Source organism: Wickerhamiella sorbophila (assembly GCF_002251995.1).
Source record: "Wickerhamiella sorbophila strain DS02 chromosome Unknown contig1, whole genome shotgun sequence".
NCBI classification, from domain to species: Eukaryota; Fungi; Ascomycota; class Dipodascomycetes; order Dipodascales; family Trichomonascaceae; genus Wickerhamiella; species Wickerhamiella sorbophila.
The window spans coordinates 715,463-736,701 of record NW_020193984.1 but is presented as its reverse complement, the minus strand read 5'-3'; the positions used below and the strand labels follow the sequence as shown (position 1 = coordinate 736,701).

The 21,239-nt window shown below is 50.0% G+C and overlaps 10 protein-coding genes across 10 annotated transcripts; 4 read left to right on the top strand and 6 right to left on the bottom strand.

The window, feature by feature from the left end:
* Positions 1 to 26: 26 nt before the first annotated feature.
* B9G98_00443 (hypothetical protein) lies at positions 27 to 8,825 on the bottom strand (the record flags this gene model as incomplete). Its single annotated transcript, XM_024807001.1, has 1 exon — positions 27 to 8,825. The coding sequence occupies one exon, from the start codon at positions 8,823 to 8,825 to the stop codon at positions 27 to 29; it is 8,799 nt and encodes a 2,932-aa protein (XP_024662769.1).
* A 669-nt stretch (positions 8,826 to 9,494) lies between these two features.
* B9G98_00442 (putative RNA-binding protein sce3) lies at positions 9,495 to 10,640 on the top strand (the record flags this gene model as incomplete). The annotated part of the gene is made up of 1 exon (XM_024807000.1): positions 9,495 to 10,640. One exon carries the CDS (start codon positions 9,495 to 9,497, stop codon positions 10,638 to 10,640), a length of 1,146 nt encoding a protein of 381 aa, XP_024662768.1.
* A 195-nt stretch (positions 10,641 to 10,835) lies between these two features.
* Positions 10,836 to 12,479, top strand: B9G98_00441 (Serine/threonine-protein phosphatase PP-Z1; the record flags this gene model as incomplete). Its single annotated transcript, XM_024806999.1, has 1 exon — positions 10,836 to 12,479. The coding sequence occupies one exon, from the start codon at positions 10,836 to 10,838 to the stop codon at positions 12,477 to 12,479; it is 1,644 nt and encodes a 547-aa protein (XP_024662767.1).
* Positions 12,480 to 12,503: 24 nt separating this feature from the next.
* B9G98_00440 (Meiotically up-regulated gene 84 protein) lies at positions 12,504 to 12,923 on the bottom strand (the record flags this gene model as incomplete). Its single annotated transcript, XM_024806998.1, has 1 exon — positions 12,504 to 12,923. One exon carries the CDS (start codon positions 12,921 to 12,923, stop codon positions 12,504 to 12,506), a length of 420 nt encoding a protein of 139 aa, XP_024662766.1.
* Positions 12,924 to 12,925: 2 nt separating this feature from the next.
* Positions 12,926 to 14,026, bottom strand: B9G98_00439 (Protein farnesyltransferase subunit beta; the record flags this gene model as incomplete). Its single annotated transcript, XM_024806997.1, has 1 exon — positions 12,926 to 14,026. One exon carries the CDS (start codon positions 14,024 to 14,026, stop codon positions 12,926 to 12,928), a length of 1,101 nt encoding a protein of 366 aa, XP_024662765.1.
* A 57-nt stretch (positions 14,027 to 14,083) lies between these two features.
* B9G98_00438 (Calpain-like protease palB/RIM13) lies at positions 14,084 to 16,240 on the top strand (the record flags this gene model as incomplete). Its single annotated transcript, XM_024806996.1, has 1 exon — positions 14,084 to 16,240. The coding sequence occupies one exon, from the start codon at positions 14,084 to 14,086 to the stop codon at positions 16,238 to 16,240; it is 2,157 nt and encodes a 718-aa protein (XP_024662764.1).
* A 294-nt stretch (positions 16,241 to 16,534) lies between these two features.
* On the top strand, positions 16,535 to 17,113 carry B9G98_00437 (hypothetical protein; the record flags this gene model as incomplete). Its single annotated transcript, XM_024806995.1, has 1 exon — positions 16,535 to 17,113. The coding sequence occupies one exon, from the start codon at positions 16,535 to 16,537 to the stop codon at positions 17,111 to 17,113; it is 579 nt and encodes a 192-aa protein (XP_024662763.1).
* A 16-nt stretch (positions 17,114 to 17,129) lies between these two features.
* Positions 17,130 to 18,068, bottom strand: B9G98_00436 (Nucleoporin nup40; the record flags this gene model as incomplete). Its single annotated transcript, XM_024806994.1, has 1 exon — positions 17,130 to 18,068. One exon carries the CDS (start codon positions 18,066 to 18,068, stop codon positions 17,130 to 17,132), a length of 939 nt encoding a protein of 312 aa, XP_024662762.1.
* A 60-nt stretch (positions 18,069 to 18,128) lies between these two features.
* B9G98_00435 (putative 26S proteasome regulatory subunit rpn6) lies at positions 18,129 to 19,334 on the bottom strand (the record flags this gene model as incomplete). The annotated part of the gene is made up of 1 exon (XM_024806993.1): positions 18,129 to 19,334. One exon carries the CDS (start codon positions 19,332 to 19,334, stop codon positions 18,129 to 18,131), a length of 1,206 nt encoding a protein of 401 aa, XP_024662761.1.
* A 67-nt stretch (positions 19,335 to 19,401) lies between these two features.
* B9G98_00434 (Nucleoporin NUP84) lies at positions 19,402 to 21,237 on the bottom strand (the record flags this gene model as incomplete). The annotated part of the gene is made up of 1 exon (XM_024806992.1): positions 19,402 to 21,237. One exon carries the CDS (start codon positions 21,235 to 21,237, stop codon positions 19,402 to 19,404), a length of 1,836 nt encoding a protein of 611 aa, XP_024662760.1.
* Positions 21,238 to 21,239: the final 2 nt, after the last annotated feature.

Here is a 21,239-nt window from a genome sequence, read left to right as displayed (position 1 = left end):
GAATGTTTCTACCTCTAATATTATGCTCAAGAGCCGTTAGCAGACGCGGCGTGGTGGCTGTTTCGGTGGATCTTGGACTTCAACCGCTTGAAAGGGTTGTGTGACTTGTGGGAAGAAGCAGACTCAGCAATTGAGTTGAGCTCCATGCTGTCGATCTTCCGCGTCGGTTGGCGGGGAATAGACAAGGGTACAGTGCTAGGACGACGCGAATCGCCAATCTGGTACACCGGCGTGACTTGCATGACGTTTTCTGAGGTATCTTGATCACTGGTTGCACTCTTACTGCGGGTCAACGTGTGCGAGTGATGTGATGACTCTGATCGCACCCGACGGAGCGGGTTGTAGTGTTCGATTGGTCCCTTGATTACAACAGCCTTATCCTTGTGACGGCGGAATCGATTACCGATAATAGCATAAGAGTGGCCCACCAGGACCCGTAAAATATCCTTCTTCAAGTGGTTCAGAAGATCAAGCTTATTCCACATTTTGTTGGTGTAGTAGATCTCGGGCAAAGGAATCGTGACTTCTTGAAGATCAAGCAGGTTGCTCCGAGAACGTCCCTTATAAGACACTGTAAGCTTCATGGCGTGAATCTTAAACTCAATCAAGTTCATGTACGAAGATGCGCGGCTCATCATTTCGTCAACGTCAGGCGCTGTTCCACTGCGACGCAGCAAGTTTTGACTGGTGCCATGCTTGAAGAACTTGCCAAACCGACCCAGCACCTTTTCCCGGGTGACCGTCGAGTTCGTATCAGATGCAGCATTTGATTGAGTATCACTAAGTTCGGTATCAAGATCCAAATCATCGTCGTCTTCGTCGTCACTAACGTTATCGTCACTGCTGTAGTCGTCCAGGTCTTTAACCGTCTGGCTTTGAGCTGTTAATTTCTTATCCTTGCTCTCCTTGCGCACAGGGAAAGCGAAATTCATGAGTAAATCAACAATATGCTGCTCCAATTGAAGTCTCAATGGCTGGACCTTTATGGAAACATCGTCATAGATGGGAATACCACCAACCGGCTCCAAAGATGTCCAACGAACCGAAATTTGAGGACGGGTCTTGTCAAATGTGCCGAAAGGCGAAAGAATCTCTGGGTACAAGGAGTTGGGAAGTAAATTCCAGCCCTGGAACATGCCCACTTTAACTTGGTTCATAGCAAATCTGTTCTCGCTGCTCACCTTGGAGTAGTGCAAGTGTGCCATAGCAAAATCCAAGAACGACTTTCCACGCTCATCGAGAATATGTCCAATGACTTCGTCAACCAAAACGGATATCTTCTTGTAGTTCACTGCATTGGGTCGTATACTTTGCTGAACACCTGCGGAAAATGCATTGGTCAACACCATCAACTCGAGTGTAGCTCGATGATATTCGGTTTCAATATAGGCCAATCGCCGTGCAGAGGTCCCGCGGATGTTTCCACGACTCTTCACAAGATACTTCGTCCGATAAGTATAGAGTTGGTTGACCTGGTCCTGGCGTTGACGAATCTGAGCAATCATTTGCTCCGATCCACCAGAAAAGTCTGTGGACAAAACTACCCGATCAATGACATCTGTGTAACTCTGTTGAATAGGATCGTGATATGCAAGAAGATCAGTGGCGATCATATATGCAGTGAAGAACTGCACAGAGTCCGCGGCAATCACAAGTTGAGGCAGATCGACGGTGATCAAAGTTTCAATACTGGAATCTTCCATGCATGCTTTCGAAATGTCTTTGAAGCGCGAGTGATCGAAACGAATGTTGATTTTGCGCTTTTTACCACTGTCGGTGGTTGTGCAACCTGAGGCATTCTTGCGAGAATAGTGCAGAGGGTTGGGAGAGTCCAGGCGGACACCAAGATCTGTATGTTTCACGATCATAAAGTTTTCTAGCACATCAGAATTGTAGCATTGATCAATCGACAGCCATGGTGTCTGATGTTTTTCCAGAAGTGGATCCGCGTTACTCAGAACAAATGACTTCACTGATACTGCACCGACGTCAAACAGTGTTTGATCCTTCTCGCTGTAAACCAATCCAGCAGCCTGATCAAAGACACAACCAACACGACGAGCAAGTTTGTGGCATGGCGTATGAGGCTCATCTTCATCAAAGATGTTAACAACGCGAACATCAATATCGCGAGCAAACATTTGCAGATACTTGGATGGGTTCTTCTCACTGATAAACTGGATCTGTGGTGTTATGAGACGAACAAGATGCGAGGAAAGAAGCTCAGATCCCTCCATAACATCCGTAATCTCACGAATTAGCGCGCGAAGACGAGAATCCGCCGTGCGATACTGTGAGTTGTAGTGGACGCGCTCATCATCAAACTTGGCCTCCTCCTTGACTTCAGCATTGGCTGCTTCAGTCTTCGTACCCTTGGAATGGAGATTATCCAGGAGTTCTTCAAGCTCACTGATTGCGTTATAGAATCGAGCATGGCGCAATTTTTGCTGATAGGAGAATGCAACTTTGAGTCGTAAAATACGATCACGAACACGATTGTTCCAACGAGCATGCATTGCATACACAATGTAGCGATTATCAAAGGCGTAGTGCGACGTGGGTGATGCCAAGTCGTCCGATTCGGCCATGTGGAAACGAGACTTGAAGGGCAGGCGAAACTGAGGAGCAGTGAGTCGTTCCGGTATTTCGTCACCTTCTTTGAATCCTTCATCGACAGGTGCATCGTTGTCTTGAGCAGTACGTACCGCTGAACCACCCTTATCTCCGTGTTCAGTGAGTGAGCCTTCGGCACTTTCAGCATCATCCTCCGGACTAGTTTTTTCGCGGTCTTGCGTATCCTTCTCTGTGAAAACCTGTCGTTGGCCAGGAAGCTGGCAAGCGCTTTGAGTACCCTCTTCAGACTTGCGATAAGCATCGTGACCGTAATCAATTAAAACATCGAGCCTTCCAATTGCCTTCTTTATTTGCTCAATGATCTGCTTGGCACGCTCAATGCGGTCAAGTACAGCTTGCGAGCGGGGCTGGTCCTCTAAACTGTGCATATTTTCGGTAGCATCCGCCAATCTTTCCTTGAGCTCATCACGTTGCAAAGTTAACAAACCACCTTGGATCTTACCAGGGTGCTGGTTCTGCAACATACAGTCATGGACCATCTCACCACCAAACTTGAGATACTTTTGACCTTCATGCCAGAGATACTTGGTATGAGAATGATCTGTTTGGCGCATGTAAGTGAAATGGGGGATATACATGAAAGGCAAAACCTCCACTTCGAAATTATCATTCCTGGTAATACGACCGAGGAGGATGCCAACATCTGTAAAATCGTCTATACTGGCCCATTCGTGATTGCTCATACTCTCAGGCTGGAAAGATGAAGGCATTGCTGAGTCTTGATTTAGACTCGATGGTGCAGACGAGGGCGGCCGCACTGAAACTCCATCGATACTTTGCTCATACAAGCTGTTTGTCCCAGGAACACCCGCTCCACGCGTTTGTTTGCGGTTTGCCTGTCCGCCTGATGTCCGCACCTTGCCCAGAAGTGTACGGATATCAATATTTTCCACGTCGACCTGTCCGAGATACATCCGCATCTTCCAATGCTTAGAGCCGCGAATAGGCTCACGTCTTGAATGCAAATCCAGAACAAAAGATGTCGCACGCGCCTTAGCACCTGAATAGGTGTAGCTATGGTGCACAGCACGACCTGTACGACCTTCAACAAACGATAACACGAGCGGTTTCAAGGCAAGCTGGTACTGTACACCACGAAGTGTTGCTGAGAACTTGGCCTTCTTTGGTTTGAGTTCACCGGGGAATAACTTGCCCTGACGAATTGGCGGCCACAGTGTACTCTTGAACTGACCAAGCCAGGTTTGGAAATGATGGAACGCAGCAACAGTAAGATGTACTGTGTTGAACCCTGAAGATTCCATAGAGTGGATGTTAAGAGCAAGATACATGAACTCTGAACGGAACCCACGATAACAATCATGATGTTCGACATCCTTGATATATTCAGGCATCGACAGGTGAACATCCCAGTGGGGCATGAACTTATTGGTCCGCTCCAGTGAATTAGGCACTTTTTGTTCGAACATCATACCAAGCTTCCATTGAATTTTATTTCCGAAACGCATAATGACCTTGGCAGATTCGTACATGGCGCTATAGTCTGTACGCCAGAAATCAGCACGCTCGCCAGGGAGTCTTCTAAGATAATCAGATTCCCACGTGAGATAGTTAGGAATAACGAACTCAAATGTATCAGAGCTTACAACAATGAGATCTTTGGGGTCATCTTTTCTGTTAAGCTCAACCAAGACGTTCTTACGCCATACGAACGCGAAACCAGCATTATGATCGGCCAGCTCGTAAGGACTCCTGCCTCCTTTAAGCAAAAAGTACAAAGGAGAATCGCCGAGTTCGAAAGTAAAGCGGGCATGAAGAACCAATCTGATCTTATCCCACCATCCAACAGGAGCTGAAGGATCAATTGGGGGTTTTGTGAACCCACCAAAGCCTTGCTGCAACGCAGCAAACGCAGGTTTATATGCCGGACACCAACAGATACGAGTCGGCCAGATGGATCGGGAGACAAACTTTAGGTCTGTGAACATTTTGATAGGTGCCAAAGTACGATGGATCTCTAGAACATTGACGCTACGCGTGTTCATTTCCGACGGAGGAACAGGCTGGACGGGGACAAACAGGCGACGGATGGAGCGGTCTTCGGTCTGGAGCTGTTCCGCAATGATGAAGTTACCATGGATGCGCAAAGCAGTTCCTGCAGGATCCTGGTTGTCAGCCAAAGCTGGGAAATGCAGTAAGGGTAACGGGAAATCGAACAAATCCATACGAGCACCACCGTAAGCCTTCATATCAAAATGCAAAGGTACAAAAATGGAATATCTGAAATCTTTCGGTACACCCTTTCCGACATCATGCATGAACTGCTTTGTGGAATCCATGTCGGGAAACTCTGACCGAGTGATACGCAAATCGGTATTCATGAACGCAAGAGACCAAATAGGAGGTGCATCACTGTAGTTAACAATCATTTCCTCCTCGCAAGTAACGGGGTCCATAACATCATCTGCAAAGTCATGACGACGATTGATAACACCCTGGCGCTGCTTATTACGATTGTGATTGATACTGCGGTACCAAGAACGCTCAAAGTAGCGGTGGAGTCTCTCATAAGCTTCATCAACAGAGCATTGGCCATTGAGACCAGTGCTAGGGTGATCTTCAAACTGCCATTGAACTTCCTGCTGACGCAAGTGCTTAAAGCGTGATGAAGTCCAGAAACGGTGCCAAGGATGATTTACATGCGTGTTGCCAAAATCAAGAGGGGCATCTATCAAGCGCTTAAAGAAGTATCCAACGTCACCAGAGTCACCGCGTTTAGGGCTTGGGGGTGATGTTGCCCGGGAGTTCGCCTGAGATTCTGCGGGAGTCAATGGTTCAGAATCCTCGCTTAAAGGAGTGTCATCATTTGGTTCCTTAACACGGACGGTGGGCTTAGTCTCTTCCTTGCTTTCAAGCTTTTCCAGGTAGCTCCGAATATGGTCCTTGATCTGTTTCTCAAACATCTTCTCTAACATGAATCTAACCTCGGCCTCCACGCGGCCAACCTGGAAAATGAGACCAAGATCTGCCTCGAACTTGTCATCTTCCATTTGCAACTGAAGACGGTTCGTACGAATAAACACGTTGGGAATGTTTGGTAACTTCGAGTGCTCCTTCGGGTCCAAAGTGAACAGGGGGTCGGAGAGTTTCGTTTGCTTCATCAAGGTCCTCACAGCCTTTGCCATGGTGATGGAGTTATCGATAATGCGGTAGAGCTTGAATCGGAAGGGGATGTTAATACGCATAGTGCTAATTTCGGCTTGAATTTTGTTCTCAAGTTTCTTGAGGACATCAAACTGAAGCTTCACATTGACAAAGGAGAAAACAATGCACCATGCGGAGCGGTAGAATGGATAGCGGGAGTACAAACGGAGAGACTTGGAGGTAAGCACAGGATTTTGCCTCCTTGCTATCTCAAATTTGGCATCCGTGAGCTCAAGCATGATACGGTTCTCATTGGGTAGGTCAACCTTGAAACGAACGTTGCCCATATTTCCCGTGAGAGTGCGAACGTCGGGTTGCATCTCGGCTAGATTATTGCCGCCATCTGCAACCACAGTTTCACTACCACCAGCTGACGAACGACGCCGAGCTTCTTCTGCAACTTCCATCTTTTCTGTCTCCTTAGCCCGCAGATCGGAGCCCATAGCCACATCGACAACCTCACGAATGACCATAACAGCCAATAATTGATTAATGTTGATATCAGCGACAAGCTTTGGCAAGTCGTAAGTGATAGCCATTGTGGGATCACCGCGCTCTGTCTTGGTCATAACGCTTAGCATGAAACTAGGCATCTCAAGAAGCAAAGCCTGTCTTGCAGCCTGCTCGTCGACAACCTCCATTCGAGCATTGTAATCTTCGCTAACACGAGACAATGCAAGCTCAGTGACTTCGAGTTGAATACGACGACCATCTGTGAAGGCATCAGGTGCTTTGCTCTCGGCATCCCGTACATAGTTGGCTTGCACACGACCGACTGCAACTTCCAATCCCAGCAGACTATTCTTTTGGTTTCTGAACCTGTCACTTGCAACGGCAATTTTAGCACCATCCAGAGTGAACTGCACCTCAGTGAGGAATACAGGGAGCTTCCGCAAAGGAGAGCCTGACTTTTTCTTGTGTCCACGCATTTTCGATTTGGCGCGGCTCTCCAAAGAGCGCTGTCCCACTGTAAGATACAGGATGCGAACTTTTTCAAAGATTTCCGACTGTAACAACTGAAACTGGACGTTGCCCATCCAAGCCTCGACCTTAACAGAGAGCTCAGGACGAGTGACAGCAGTAACGCGGCATCCTGTACTGTTAAAGTTGCAAATACCAAAGTGGGGGATACGTTTGGAGTGGTAGTAAGCTTCGACTTGAGAGCTTTCCAGGGTACCATTAACCTTGTAGTAACTATCAGGCTCTGCAGTGGGGTCGGCAACTTCGGTGAATACATGTGTCGAATTCAAATTACCACCAATACGAGAGCAAGAAACAATAAACATGGACTCCTCATTGTCGACAACCAGACGCATAGCCGGCTCAAGCACCAACAGACTGCAGTCAATATGAGGCAAGAGGTTCTGGAATGGAACGAGAATACGAGCCGACTTTCTAGAGCCTTTCTTTTTATGAGCTGCAACAGCCTCCGCAAATGTTTCAGTTTTCTTTTTACCGAAAAACTGCTCAATTACCTTTAGGTGATGTGTTTCGATATTAACACTAGGTGACTGAACGTTGGCGCTAAGGCGAATCAGCGATTTGTTAGCTCCCCCGGTAGACTGCACCATTTGCAAGGTTCCGCTAAAAACGTTTCCATGAGCTATAATAGTCACCATGGGTACGTAAACGACCTCTTCTCTCACTTTACCGTTGTCGATGGCTAATTTGAGAGAGGTAAGACTGAAAATGGACTGGTGCCCAACTGCATCAGGTGAACCGAACAAGAGTTTGAACCCGGGACTCTCAGTGCTCATGCGACGAACATCGAAACTAAAGTCATTCAAAGACATCGATACAGTGACTTGGCGGTCATGAAGCATGACTTTTTTCTTGAGCGGGACGTTTGAAACTGTGACTGACTGAAGCTTGAACTCGATAAGCTTTACCAGACGCAAGACAGCCATGCCAATCCAAGCAATTTCGCGGCGATGCTCGAGTTTCGATTTTGACTCAGCTGTTTCAGCGCTGCCGTTAGGCTCGGGGCTCGAGCCGTCTGCTTTGCCATTGGGTTTGGCCTCAGAACTTTCTCCGTTGGGTTTACTATCTTCATGCTCATCTTTGATGTCTGCCGGCTCAGTGCTCGTTTTCGCGGTCGTAGGTTTGGGGTCCTGTGGTTCATCTGAGGACAGCTCGGCGGTTTTGATTTTGGCAAGAATCTGCAGGAAACGTTCGCAATTGATGTTCACGATACCGCCCTGTAAACCGAATTGGAGCTCCTTAAGACTCAATTGCTCCTTGTTGAGCACACCAGAGAACGTCAAAGACAAAGAATCGAGCACTTGGTGAGGATCCTCGTCGTCGAGCGATGTAGCAATGTACACATCGGCCAGTTGCAGACGAGAAATGATCTTCATTTCACCGGGTTTGAGCTCGTATGAATCGAGAGTTTCAACGGTGCGAGTTCGTGTTGCACTTTTGTGATTCAAGCTGCGGCCATCCATTCTATACGAAGAGTATCCCACGACCAATGTAGCAACATCTGTATAAGTGACCGATAACGACCCGAAGTTAATATCAATGACCTTCAAACGAGGCAGCAGCCATTGGGCCATGCGGAAAAGCTGTTTATTAGACTTTGGCACCAATTGGATGGTCTGGTGTTCATTGAAGAAATCCTTGGTCTCTTTGCGAGAGGGCATGTCGGCGCCGTTCTTGGGCTTCTTCTTGGCTTTCTTACTCTCCTCAAGAGGGAATCGATTTGAAGATAGCGTTTTGGTGTCAATAACCACCTCGCAGTTGTTGACATGCAAAGAAATCCATCCTGGGCGAGCAACCGTAGGTCGGTGGAACGAAATGCCGAGTTTCCCAATGTGCACTTCGACTCCCGTCTTGGGATGGAAAACAATATGCTTTAGACTGAAATATCCTATCCGTTTGATGGAGATGCCCGTAAAGATTCGCAAGATGGCGAAAACTACTAGGGTCGCCAGATAGAGAACAGCAAATATCGTAACTAGCTGCGATAACACCATCAATTGCAGCTTGCCGTAGCGCTCAAACACTGACAGTTGGTTGGCGCTTGACATGCTGGAGAGCAATGGATAGGTTGATTAGAAGGGCAGAAATGGCAAGAGAGTTTAGAGAGCTGAGGTAAGGTCAGGCTTGTGCGTGCATAGGATTTCTGGAGGCCAGGTTGGGGGATGTGCAGGCTGATCTGGGGAGTGTGTTGTAACTGGTTGTAGGTTATGGAAGAGGCTGCGTATGGAGGTCTAGTTATTTCGGTAATTGCTCGCGGTGGCTCACTGAGACCGCAAGTGTATTCTGGAGAACGCCCCAAGCCCTTACCACCATGCTTATTGTACAGGGCAAAGGTTGTCTCCGCTGGGTTTTGGCACCTGATAAAAGTCGCGCATACACCTGTCTAGGATAAGGTGATCCGATCGTGTTTTATTGGCGATCTCTCGGCCCACTCATGCCAGAGGTGCGTGATGGCTTTGGCCCTGGCCAGGCATCCCCTCTCCCGAAAAACAGCATGTTGGCACCGGTTCTGCAAGGCACTGAAAGTGCTGCATGGCTGGCGAATGGAAACGCATGGTTGGGTGTAAAAGGGGTGTAGGGCAAACTGGTCCGAAAGGTTGCTTTTTACCCATCCAACCCCTCTGAGTCGGTTGTTAGTCAGCGATGGGAGATCTGGCGGAGGGTGAAAAAAAAAACTTCGTAAGGGAGTTGTCAAACTTACTCTGTTGAAAAAAAAAATGGCTCCAAAGAAGAAGGGACAGCGCATGGCTCTTGGTGAGTTCATCAGTGAGTTCGGTGATGCTGCCGATTCGTCTTCCTGGGCTGACGACGAGATGCCCTCTGTCGCCGCCGTGTCCGATGATATGTGGAGCGGCTCCAGTTCGGGGTGGGGCGGAAGGCCTACTCGTCTGATGCGCGAGGCAGTTCCTGTTCCTACCTCTCCTCCCTACACTGCTCGGTTGATCAGTTTACCGTATGAAATCAACGAGACTGTTATTTCCCAATTCTTCGTTGATCAAGGGCTGGCTGTGTCCAGTGTCCGTCTGCCCAAAGATGTCGAGGCCGGCCGCATCCGTGGCTATGGCTTTGTTGAGTTTGATGACCGTGAGTCGCTTGTCCAGGCTCTGGGATGCGAGGGTAAGATGCTTGGCGGCCGTGCTCTCCGTATTGCTGTTGCCGAAAACCGTATGGGTGGTGAGCGCGATCGCACTGATGATGACTGGCGCTCTGGTCGCCGTGGGCCTTTGCCTCCTTTGGAGCACGGTGGTCGTGGTGGCGGCTTTGGTCGTCGTGGCGGTTTCGATGAGCCCGAGCTCGACTGGAGCGCTCGTCGTGAGCCCCGTGAGCGCGAGCCTCGCGAGTTCCGCGGCGGTGACCGCGGTGGATTCGGTGACCGTGGCGGATTCGGTGGCCGTGGGCCCCGCCCCCCTCGCGATGAGCCTGATCTTGACTGGTCTGCTCGCCGCGAGCCTGCCTTCACCCGCCCTCCTCGTGCCAATCGTCCTCCTCGCGCGGCAGAGCCCGAGCTCGACTGGTCCGCTCGTAAGACTCTCCCTGAGCTGCCGAACAAGGCCAAAAGCCAAACCCAACAGCCTCGCCGCAACGACGGCCGCTCTCGTAACTTTGAAGAGTGGGGACGGGCTGCTCCTGGTGCCGGCAACGCTAACGCACCGGCTGCTGCAGCTACCACCAGTGGCACTAAAGACATTACGAAGGGCTTTGCCGTGCTGAGCACCGATGACGAGCCTCAAGAATCTGTCAGAGCTACCCCTGCTACAGCTGTGAAATCGACTCCTGCGGTGCCGGCTACCGTTGAGACTTCTGCTCCTGCCGAGCAACCTGCTGAGGGATCTTGGTCTGTTACCAGCTCCGGTCGTCATTAAAAGTAAAAAAGATGTTGTCTGCCAAGTTTCTACGGCTGGTCTAGGTGTTTCTCTCGCCCGTCTTTTGTTTTAGTTGCTATATGCTATATATTAAATTTCTTCGCCATAAATGTGCTCATTTACCCACCCTTACCCTCAGCGAGCAAACATTACCCACACCATCAACGGGTTTTTTTCCCTTCTTTCAACTTAGTCATGGGAAACAATAGTTCGAAACCAGGCCAGAGGCGCAATGAATTAACGCCTGGTTTCTCTAGAACCGATACGCAGACCTCCACGAAGAGTGGAAGGTCTATAAGATCACATAAATCAAACAAGTCACGAAGATCGCTCAGTGCGGGCGATGACGGGAGTGGTGGCGGACGGGCTGCTGCGGCTGCGGCGCTAGCTTCGGGCCCATCGCATGGTAGCGGGTCGTTAGAAGCAAGTGCACCGACGTCAATTCCTGCTTCTTCAAATATGGGGTCGGCGATGGCGCACTCTGTCGGCGCAAACGAATCAACCGATGGTTACCCGTTCCCCAATGTTCCGCGCAGTCTGCAAGTTCACGAGGCCAAAGAGCCTATTCTTATGTATCGTGACAAGGATGGTAATATCACGAACTCGCTCACTCCTTACTCGGAGAGCGGGCCTGCTGCGAGCGGAGGCACGCCCAACGCTGCCAGCAACCCCAGTGCAAGCAAAGACACCTCGACCGCTACGAGCGCCAACTCGACGTCCACATCGCTTGGAGTGCCATCTACACCGGGAGCAAAGCCCGGAGCGATTGATATGCCGGCAGCTTTGACCCCTAATATCAATGGTGAGCTGCCGTTTGCTGGGGGCCTGACCCCACGAACCCCTGGAGCCAGTCAGCTGATTGGCGGACCTAGCGGTCTCATTAATTTGGACGATACTATACAGTTGCTACTGGATGCAGGATTTTCAGGCAAGACCACGCGCTCATTCTGCTTAAAATCGTCTGAGATTGCCGTCATTTGCCAAGCCGCTCGTGAGGTATTTTTGTCCCAGCCGACCCTGCTGGAGCTAAGCCCACCTGTCAAGGTGGTTGGGGATGTACATGGTCAGTACGGAGATTTGTTACGATTGTTCAACATGTGTGGATTCCCTCCGGAGTCGAATTATTTATTTTTGGGCGATTATGTGGATCGAGGCAAGCAGTCCCTCGAGACCATTGTACTGTTGCTTTGCTACAAAATCAAGTACCCGGAAAATTTCTTTATTCTGCGAGGCAACCACGAGTGTGCGAGCGTGACGCGTATCTACGGGTTCTACGACGAGTGCAAGCGGCGGTCAAGCGTCAAAACGTGGAGAATGTTTGTCGACACTTTCAACACCTTGCCAATCGCCGCCGTGGTTGCTCAAAAAATCTTTTGCGTGCACGGTGGCTTGAGCCCATCGCTAACAAGCATCAACGACATTCGCAGCATTGAACGGCCGACCGATGTGCCCGATTACGGGTTGCTGAACGACCTTCTGTGGAGTGACCCAACAGACTCGCCGAATGAGTGGGAGGATAACGAGAGAGGTGTTTCTTATTGTTACAACAAGGTTGCAATTAACAAGTTTTTGAGCCGCTTTGGTTTCGACCTTGTGTGCCGGGCACACATGGTTGTCGAAGACGGCTACGAGTTCTTCAACGACCGCTCGCTCGTCACAGTGTTCAGCGCACCAAACTACTGCGGTGAGTTCGATAACTGGGGTGCCGCCATGTCGGTTAGCGAGGAACTCTTGTGCTCTTTCGAGCTGCTCAAGCCGCTGGACTCGGCTGCCCTTAAAGAGGAAATGCGCCGCGAAAAGGAGGTGCGCAGAACGTCGCTTGCAACGACGCCTTCGTAAATAACATTGCATTTTTCCAAAACCCTATTTAATATCTGAATAAAGTACCTGGCATACTTTGTCTAAAGGCAAATCCCGAACCGCAGCCGAATGAGCAAATAAATAGTCCCCGTCGATCTTAGCGTCGAGATCGGTGATGGTTTCTGGTCGTATTGGATCGAAAGTAAGTACCTCGATATTGTAGCTTGTTAATGCAACGTAAATGTACATGAGCAACACCAGGACAAACGCTGGCACCGTCAGTGCCCACCACCGGGAGGGGTAGTAGTATATTTGTATTGATTCGAGCCATGCCTGGGGTGTGAATGCCCATATAATGTAGATTATCAAAACCACCGAGGCAGTGAGGTAGTATGCGAATCCAAAATACTCCGTAGACAGCGGCACCTCCTCGGTTACGTGTGATTGTTTCGCCAGCTCGTCGTTGGCATCTCGTATGTCCATGACTAAGTCCACCCGTCAGCGCGGTTAGCGGTAGTTAGCGGTAGGCCATAGACAGGGTGCAGAGGCAGGACGCTGGGTGTGCATTGGGCAGTTGGCTGCCATTTGCCAGGGTTGCTGTAGGCATATTGGCAGGCAGCCAACCCGCATAACACGTAGTTGGTATGATAGCTATCTGGTCCGCACCCCGGTTTATCTCGCAGGCCCCCACGGTCAGCCTGACAGCACATCAAGTTATAGCTTTGCAGTCCGTCTCTGTCCCACAGCTCGGTGATTCCTTCGTCAATTGACTCCACCAATGCCCAACAGCCGCCCACCCAGTGGCCGTAACACCCGTCGACCAGTTTGTTAATCCGCCCGCTGAACCCAGGAACCACGTGCTGCTGACGGGCGACTAGCCAGGAAATAAAACCAGGCAAGTCAATTGTTTCAGCAATGTTCAAGTCGGGGATAAGATGCAGTGTGGCCAAAGCACAAAACGCATAGCCTCCGTGCGCTTCGGCTAGAGGCTGGTTTCCAAAGCCCCCTTCGTAGGTTTGACAAGTTTTAATGTAAGTAGCAACATTTTCAGTTAGCTTTTTGTCCATAATTTTCAGAATTGATGCAACAGAGAGCGCGCAGTACGTAGCTCGAGGGTCGGTTTCACCGTGCAGACACATTTTGAAAGACCCATCGGGTTGTTTCAGGGTTAACAGCCACTCGCATAACTTTTTTCTGTCAATCTTGCTCCATGCTGCGGGAGAGGTGTGCGCAAGAGCCATAATGGAAGCATAAGTGCAAGCCAAATGGGCGGGCTGACCGAATCCACCACCAAACCCACCATCCGGATGCTGGCACTTGAGAAGAGTCGCCTCAATTTCACCTCTCAATTCACTTGTGTCTACTCCCATAAGCGCCAGCCCATTGACTGCCCAAAACACCATCCATGGACGGGAAGCGTCAAGAGAAATGAACCCCGAGGACAAATTGCCCAGCATCCCTCTAAGAAACTTGACATGTTTGTCTCTGAAAAACACAAACAGCTCGGGATTATCCTCTTGCTCAAGTAAGGGCACACACAAGTCCTCGGTTTCGCGCTGCTCTCGAAGCGTCCTCGTTTCCAACATTTAAAAATCCACTGATTCGTCTTAGTAACTTTGGTTCACGGGGCTGAGACAGGATATATGTCGAGCAGTTTGGCGTATGCACAGTATTACTATGCATTAGGGAACTACGACAAGGCCTTAGGATTAGCAAAAGAGGGATTGAGATATTTGAATGGGCTGATGGGGAGCGGTGCTGTGGAGAACCCCAAGCAGCGGATGACCGCCGCCTTGAAGGTGTACGACATGATTGAAAAGCGCGAGCTGCTGGCCAAGGAAAAGTCAATAGAGCTCGTAACCTCTAAAATAGGCTCCATTATCGCGCTGCCGGATTGGGCGTGGCAATTGGAGTACCTGGGCATTGCGGATTTCCAAGATGAATATGTCGACGAAATGGAATCGTGGGACAGCGACCTCAAAATCCAATGGGTTCCGTCAGAATTTACGGCTATGGATGTCCCGAACGACGAGATAGTTCAAAGTTCGCTTGGTGATTGCTCGGTCGTGGCTGGTCTTATTGCGATGAATTCTCACGGAACGTCACTAGCTTTATGCCGCATCTATCCGCAAGTCAATGGCACAGCTGTTTTATCGCCATCAGGCAAGTACCTGGTCTGTGTTACGACAATGGCAACCACCAGAGTTGTTGAGATCAGCGACAAGAGACCTGTATCCCGAGGGTCTCGTCCGCTCCACCTGACCACAAGTAAAGGATCGGCGTGGCCCTTTTTGCTTGAAAAGTCCTACATGAAGCTAATGGGCGGCTACACGTTCTCGGGAAGCCATGCTGCGATCGACGTGTATCGGTTAATTGGCTGGCTGCCATTCACTACCATTCTCACCAATTGGGCAGCTGAAAATCCTGGCAAATCGCTGGCAGATCTGTTTGGCAAGTGGAAGCAAGACTGGACTAATGGCCAACTGATTTTGTGTTTGGGAACTGGCCCTGATGTTGTCGAGCCTCTAGTACCGAATCACGATTATGCCATTGTTAGCATGGCCAAAGACAAAGCCAAGGTCGTTAATCCATGGGTTAGCGGCACTGGCAGTCGGTGGTATACCTGGGATGAAATTTCCAGCTTGTTCAGCATGCTCTATTTGAATTTTGACAAATGCAAATGGGCCCACAGGCACGTGGCACACGCGATCATGTCTGTCAACCGCCTCACTGAAAAAAAATACGATCTCGGTGCATATCCCCAGTATACTGCGCACAATGTGTCCGATGAACCGGTCCCAGTTATGGCTTATGCAGGAGTTAAACGGGATTTTGATTTCAAAGGGTTTTTGAGTTTGCAGGCGTTTTCATGTGACCACAAAGTTTACTCTCCTCAGATGGCAGAGCTTTTGGGCAAGAGCACAGAAACAAATACTCTGTATACTGATCTCAGTGTGATTATACCGCCCAAAAGTAGTGTTACGTTTGTTGTTCATTCTAAAGAGCTCAAGGGAGATAAGGATCTGGCCGTGTTTGTGTTTGAGGCCTTGACCGATAAACCAGTTCATTTTCTCAAACCTGTTAAAAGTATGGAAGCCTCCATTGAGGGCAGCTGGGCTGTAGACCGGGCATGTTCACTGACGGACGCTAGCTTGGGTGACAACTCTCAATTTTACGTTGACCTTGACACACATGCATCCCAACTGGACATTTACTATATTCCAAAATGCGACAACATTGCGTCTCTATACAGTCAGCTTGCTGTTTTCTACGGAGATCCTTCTTCGACCACGGCAATTCCAGCACCGGACGTGTCCCGTGCTTTAGCGGTCAATGCAGTGTATAATCGATGCAGCACAAGCATACGATTGACACGCTTGTCTCCTGGTCGATACATTGTCATTCCTGGGTTATCGCAGCCCGCCAGTGGGGATTACTCGCTAATAGCTTCATGTGATGTGCCTGTTCGTATTGGCAAATCGTCACCAGTGCACTCTGGGCTGTTTGAACGACAATACGTATGCCGTGGCCCAGACGTCGAGGTACAATTTTCCACACCGCAACCCTGCGATATACATTTTCAAATTGATTCCGAAGTCGAAGCCCGACTCTGTGTTTACGACGCGCAGGGACAGCCATTGGCCGCCAGCAACAACTCGGAATTCAAATGCGGGCGTTCGTTTTTGCAAATAAACTCTAACCTCGGGTTTTGCAAAGTCGAGCACTCCCGCGGGCCCGACTTAGTCCTCCAAGCTTTCGCTACATTTCCCGTGGACCTGAAATCTGCTGACCAACCGTAAACAATGGTCTCCAAAAAAATCGCACCGCAGCTGGATCTGCGGATACGGAAAACGCCACTAAAGGAGCGGCTGCTGTCGCTTCCTTTTGACTATTATTTATCTCTTTCGGAATGGTGGGCTACCAAAACCTGGAATGAGCCTGCAATTGCTGTCGCCGTCGGCGGCCTGGCCAACGCCGTGATGATGGCTTGCAGCTCATTGTATGTGCCTTTCGACGGCGTTTTTCAGCAAAACCCCCGATCACGGCCCGCCCTGGCGTGTGCACTTGTCCTTTTTCTCGGGTCCTCTGTTAACATGATCGTGTCGCTCAAGATCACCAAAAAATACTCGCTGCTGGCTCAGCCGGTAGACGAGCGGCCCAAAAGTAACAACACTACGCTTGATGATGACGTGTGGGTGCTCAACACCTGGCGACCCGACACTTTATGGTTTTACACTCTACAAACGTTTTCGCCGGTCCACGCGCTAGCAGCATGGTTTGCTCCCGCGATGGCCGCAGTTTTGATTAATGTGGGCTTGTCGGCGTTGTTGTTTGTGGTTTCCATGTCCTTCCAGTCGCTGGTTAATGACAGATTTATTGTTGACTCGAACGTCATGAAAGAATACACTTGCAAAGTGGTTTATCCTGCTACCAGCGTAGCCACACGAGATGTGTCTGTTCAGACCGACCGCGCAAAAGTGCTGGCTGGGCCTTCAACGCCACGACGAGAGTTCATCCAACGGGACGTCCGAACACCGCACACGCCGCTGCGGAGCCCCACACACAGTCCGATGCGTACTCCTATGCGCACTCCGCTGCGCGCTTTACCGACCAAAAAAACATCGTTGAGAACATCCTTTGCCCCTAATCTTCCGCATACTCCTCGTCAATAGAAAAGCAAATAAATACCTAGAGGTCATCCCATCCAAACACCGCCTCACGCAATTTCTTGGCACCCCAAGACAGCCATCCTATCTCTTTCTCCAACGACTCCGGGGCATGAATAGATAGGTGCGGGAGAGTCACGCCGTGTTTCTCCTTGTGTTTGAATAGTGACGTGGCGGGCGCTTTTATCACCAGCTTGGCCGGATCGCTCACGCTGGGGGCTGAGCTGGGAGGTGACGGCTCTACAACCGGTTGAGGCTCTGGGAGCTTTCCAGTGATCGACTTGTCGAGGATGGAAGACACATCCGCCAAAATCGACGTATCGCTCTCATCAACAAGTAGTGAGTTATATGCAGAGGGAGCAGGCACGCCATCACCTCCATCAGCCAAAACCGCACCAACAACAAATTCTCCGGGAAGCATGCGGCCGTTCTCGCCAACTGCACGTTCAGCAGCCTGGCGGTCTTTGTAGCGTAGTCTAAGCCAATTACGGCCACACTCAATGGCCGGTGGGGTCGACGTATTGGGAGAAGCACTAACGACGTTGGACGAATTCTCAATGATGGTGCCGAATTGCGAGAAATGCTGAATTACAGCCATAGTCATCCCGGCTGGGAACCCAAACACCAAGACAGCAGTGTCCTGGTGCGCGGCTGTATCGCGAGACGGAGTGACAGCAGGTTTAGACTCGGTCTTGAAAGATATCTCGCTTAAATCTTTGGTCCTGTTGATGTGAATCGACTCACTTGGTGGCAAATCAGCGTCAGCTGGCTTGCGAAGGGTTTTCGGTGCACCAAACGATGAGCCCTGTGCAGAGAATATCGAGCCGGAAACCGAGGTCCGTCGAAACGAGGACGGCATCTCTTCGCCTGTCTCAAAGGACGACCGCGTCGTTCCGCTATTTAGATGCGTAGGCACAAACCGTTTACCGTCGCCGGCCCAAGCAGGAAGAGGCTGGGTCATGATTAGTGATCGCCAAAATCGCGATTGTACATATATAGCAGTTTTAGCATTTTAAGCGACCTAGTTGATTAAGGAAGCCTTTTCATATAGCATATCCACAACACTTGACATGTGTTTGACAGTCTCGAGACCCAGCTCGTATGTTTTATCAGGCGACGGCTCAGGATACACATAGAGCCAGCCATTACCTTGGTCAAGCACGCCGTAGAACACCTTGTCGAGGATCATCAGGCTTAGTTTTTCTTCGATCTGTCGTGTTTCCAACCCCAGCTCTTCGGCAATATGCTCAATCTCTACGCATTCGTAAGGCTCAATGACTTTGACGAGATTGTCCTGGAGCATTTTGTCGTACATGGCGCTGAGGTGAGACCGAATGAATGGATCAGCAGTGAGCACATCACGGTATTGAGCAAGCACCTTGTCAAACTCAGACAACGACCGGTTCCGGTTCGCGGAGGCCATAGCTCGCATCGCATCGATGTCCCGACCAGCGTACTGCTTGACAGTCTTATTAGCAACGAGCTGGTCCACATCATCAGTCAAATTGAGCATAATCTTGACCAAAAAGAGATACCGTAAAACGTCGACCGCCCGCGGATCGTTCTGGCCAGCATACCCTTCGAAGGCTTCATAAAAGTACGAAAACGCCGTCTTGTAGTCACCGTCCTCGGCCTGCAGAACACCCGACACCGTGTCGAGCTCGGCTTGTGTTTTCGGTGGACAGTAAATACTGTTGGCACTGGTTCGCGCCGACGTGAGACTTGCCCGCGCCTTGGGCAAATTGCGCAAAGCGTGATAAACCTTCGCTTCCAGCAGTTGGACCTCTACAAGCATCATCTTGTCGTCCAACTTTTTCAATTCACGCAACAAGTCACCGATAAGTTTGATAGCTTGCGTGTACGACTGCTTTTCCGATAAAAGCGCCACCAGCCTCACCTGGAGACCCTGGCGGAGGAAGCTGCGGTTCTCAGCAATCGCCCAATCAACACACTCATTGATAGTAGCAATCTGAATGTCAACGCTATCGGGGATCTTGCCCATTGCGTCGACTAGCGAACGAATGATCTTGGCCGTCTTACTCTTGGCGTAGCCCGAAGTGACTTCTCGTGCAGTGGTCACCAGTTCTCGCACCTTTTCTGCATCTTTCTGTTCGACATAATACTTTCCTAGCACTTCAAATGCCTTCTCTTGTTCTTGCACTTTCTTATCGTCCTTGCCTGGATCACTGCGGACAATTCTTTGCGCTTCCTGGACGTCGACAGTCATGATGACAAAGGATAAATCACAGTGTCCTCAAACCGCCAAAATATAGTGGTTTATAGTTGAATTGTATCTACCATTTATTGAGTTCTGCACGAGCCAGACTATCCAAAAGATCGGACAGTCTGTTGCTGGCAACAAATACATTATAGAGCTTGGAGTTTTCCTCGGCGACAACAACCGCCATTTCCAGGGACTTTTCATACAAATTAGCGGCATCCAGAATGCGGATAGCCTCCAATATTAGGATTGGGACGTACTTGATCCACAGAGATGCCTGTCTAGATGCCTTGCTTGCCTCAGGACCGAGAATTGTGGCGGCCCTCTGCGTGGCCTCTGCCACAGTGGTAGCTTGTTCAGGTGTGGGGTGTTCAACCGCCTCCCACCTTGCAATCGCATCAAAGGCTTGGATCAAAACCGCATAGTGTTCAAGATCGGCTTTTAGGTTGGGCGAGATCCCCGTGGCCTGTTGGGCGACATCGTCCAGGCCAGTAACATCACTCAATCGTCGCAACGCGGCAATTTCGCCATGTCGCAGCAGGGCATCCGCAACAACGGCCACAGTCTCTGCAGTGCTATCCCAAAGCTGTGCTTCCCTGAGCCATTCGATAGCAGCAATTAATTGTTGGGCATGTTGGCCCACTTGCTCAGTCTCAATTTCGTCATGTACATCATCTTCGACAAACATGTCAGAGTTCTGTTGCAAAATAAGGTTCGCAGCTGTCTTGATACTTTCTTTGATGGGCAAGTCGAACTTGGACGCAATTTGTAGTTGCAGTTGCCGCTGGGGGGCTGCTGCAATCTGAGCGAGAACCCGGCCATATACCTCGGCCATAGCTTGCTTGGGCAAAAATCTAACATAGCCTGGAATCCAATGCCACTTCTCCAACATCTCAAGATACGAAATGTAGGCATCAATCACCAACTCTGAATCTTTGGCAGCGACACCCTGCGGGGCTACCAGAGCCAAGTGAGCAGCAATTCGAACATAACTTGGATCAGCAGATACGGTATCTGGAGCACTGGCCAGCAGATTGATTTCCTTTGCTACCTCTGCTTCAAGCTCGCCGATTTTGTCGGAGATCACTGCACCCATTACTCGGTAGATGAACTCGTTACTTAAAGGCAGTTTCGCCAAAGCCGCAAAAACGTCATCAAAGGACTTGTAAGGGCACACAGGAAGGGCAAGTTTGATTTTTTCGCTAGAGAAACGTTCAGAACATACCAAGGAGTTCAGCATCACGATAAACTGCTGCTCCCAGGTTGTGCAAAGTGGCAGGGCTGATTGGACATCTCCGGCCAGAAATCCATAGACTGCTCTTTCGGCGATAGTAATATTAGATGTAGTGGAAACGGCAAAACACGTTGCGGCAGTTAACGCAGTTATTTGAGCCTCTAGTAGAGCTTTGAGCTGCCAATTGTTTGTTGACGAGCAGACTCGCGCGGCCTTTTTGCGTTTCCCAGCAAGGAGAAGATCGAAGATGTAATTAAACACAGTGGCATCTGCCTCGGCATCACTTGCGTCAATAGCAGCTCCTTCTCGTACCGGCGCATCTAGATCCAGCATTCTAATTGAACCACCTTGACCAGCCCTCACCTGCGTGGTTGTGTGAAGCCATTTCGTTGCGGTAAAGTCCGACGGCTCGGCAGGCGTGATTTGCATTTCCATGAGCCATGCGAGTACTTGGGAATGCCGCCCAGATTCTGTGTGGTTTATGCTCGCCTGTACTGTCTGCACCAGCGACCACAACCGAGCCTCGCGTTCCAGCGCAATAAACTCGGGGTTCTCGGCACCCTGCTGTTGGTTCACCTGGACCGCCTGCTTTCGCACTGCCTCCTGAAATGCCTCGGCAAGCACGGCTCCGTTATCTGTCCTTTGAACAGCCTCCGCGAACTCGTCCACTTCCATGT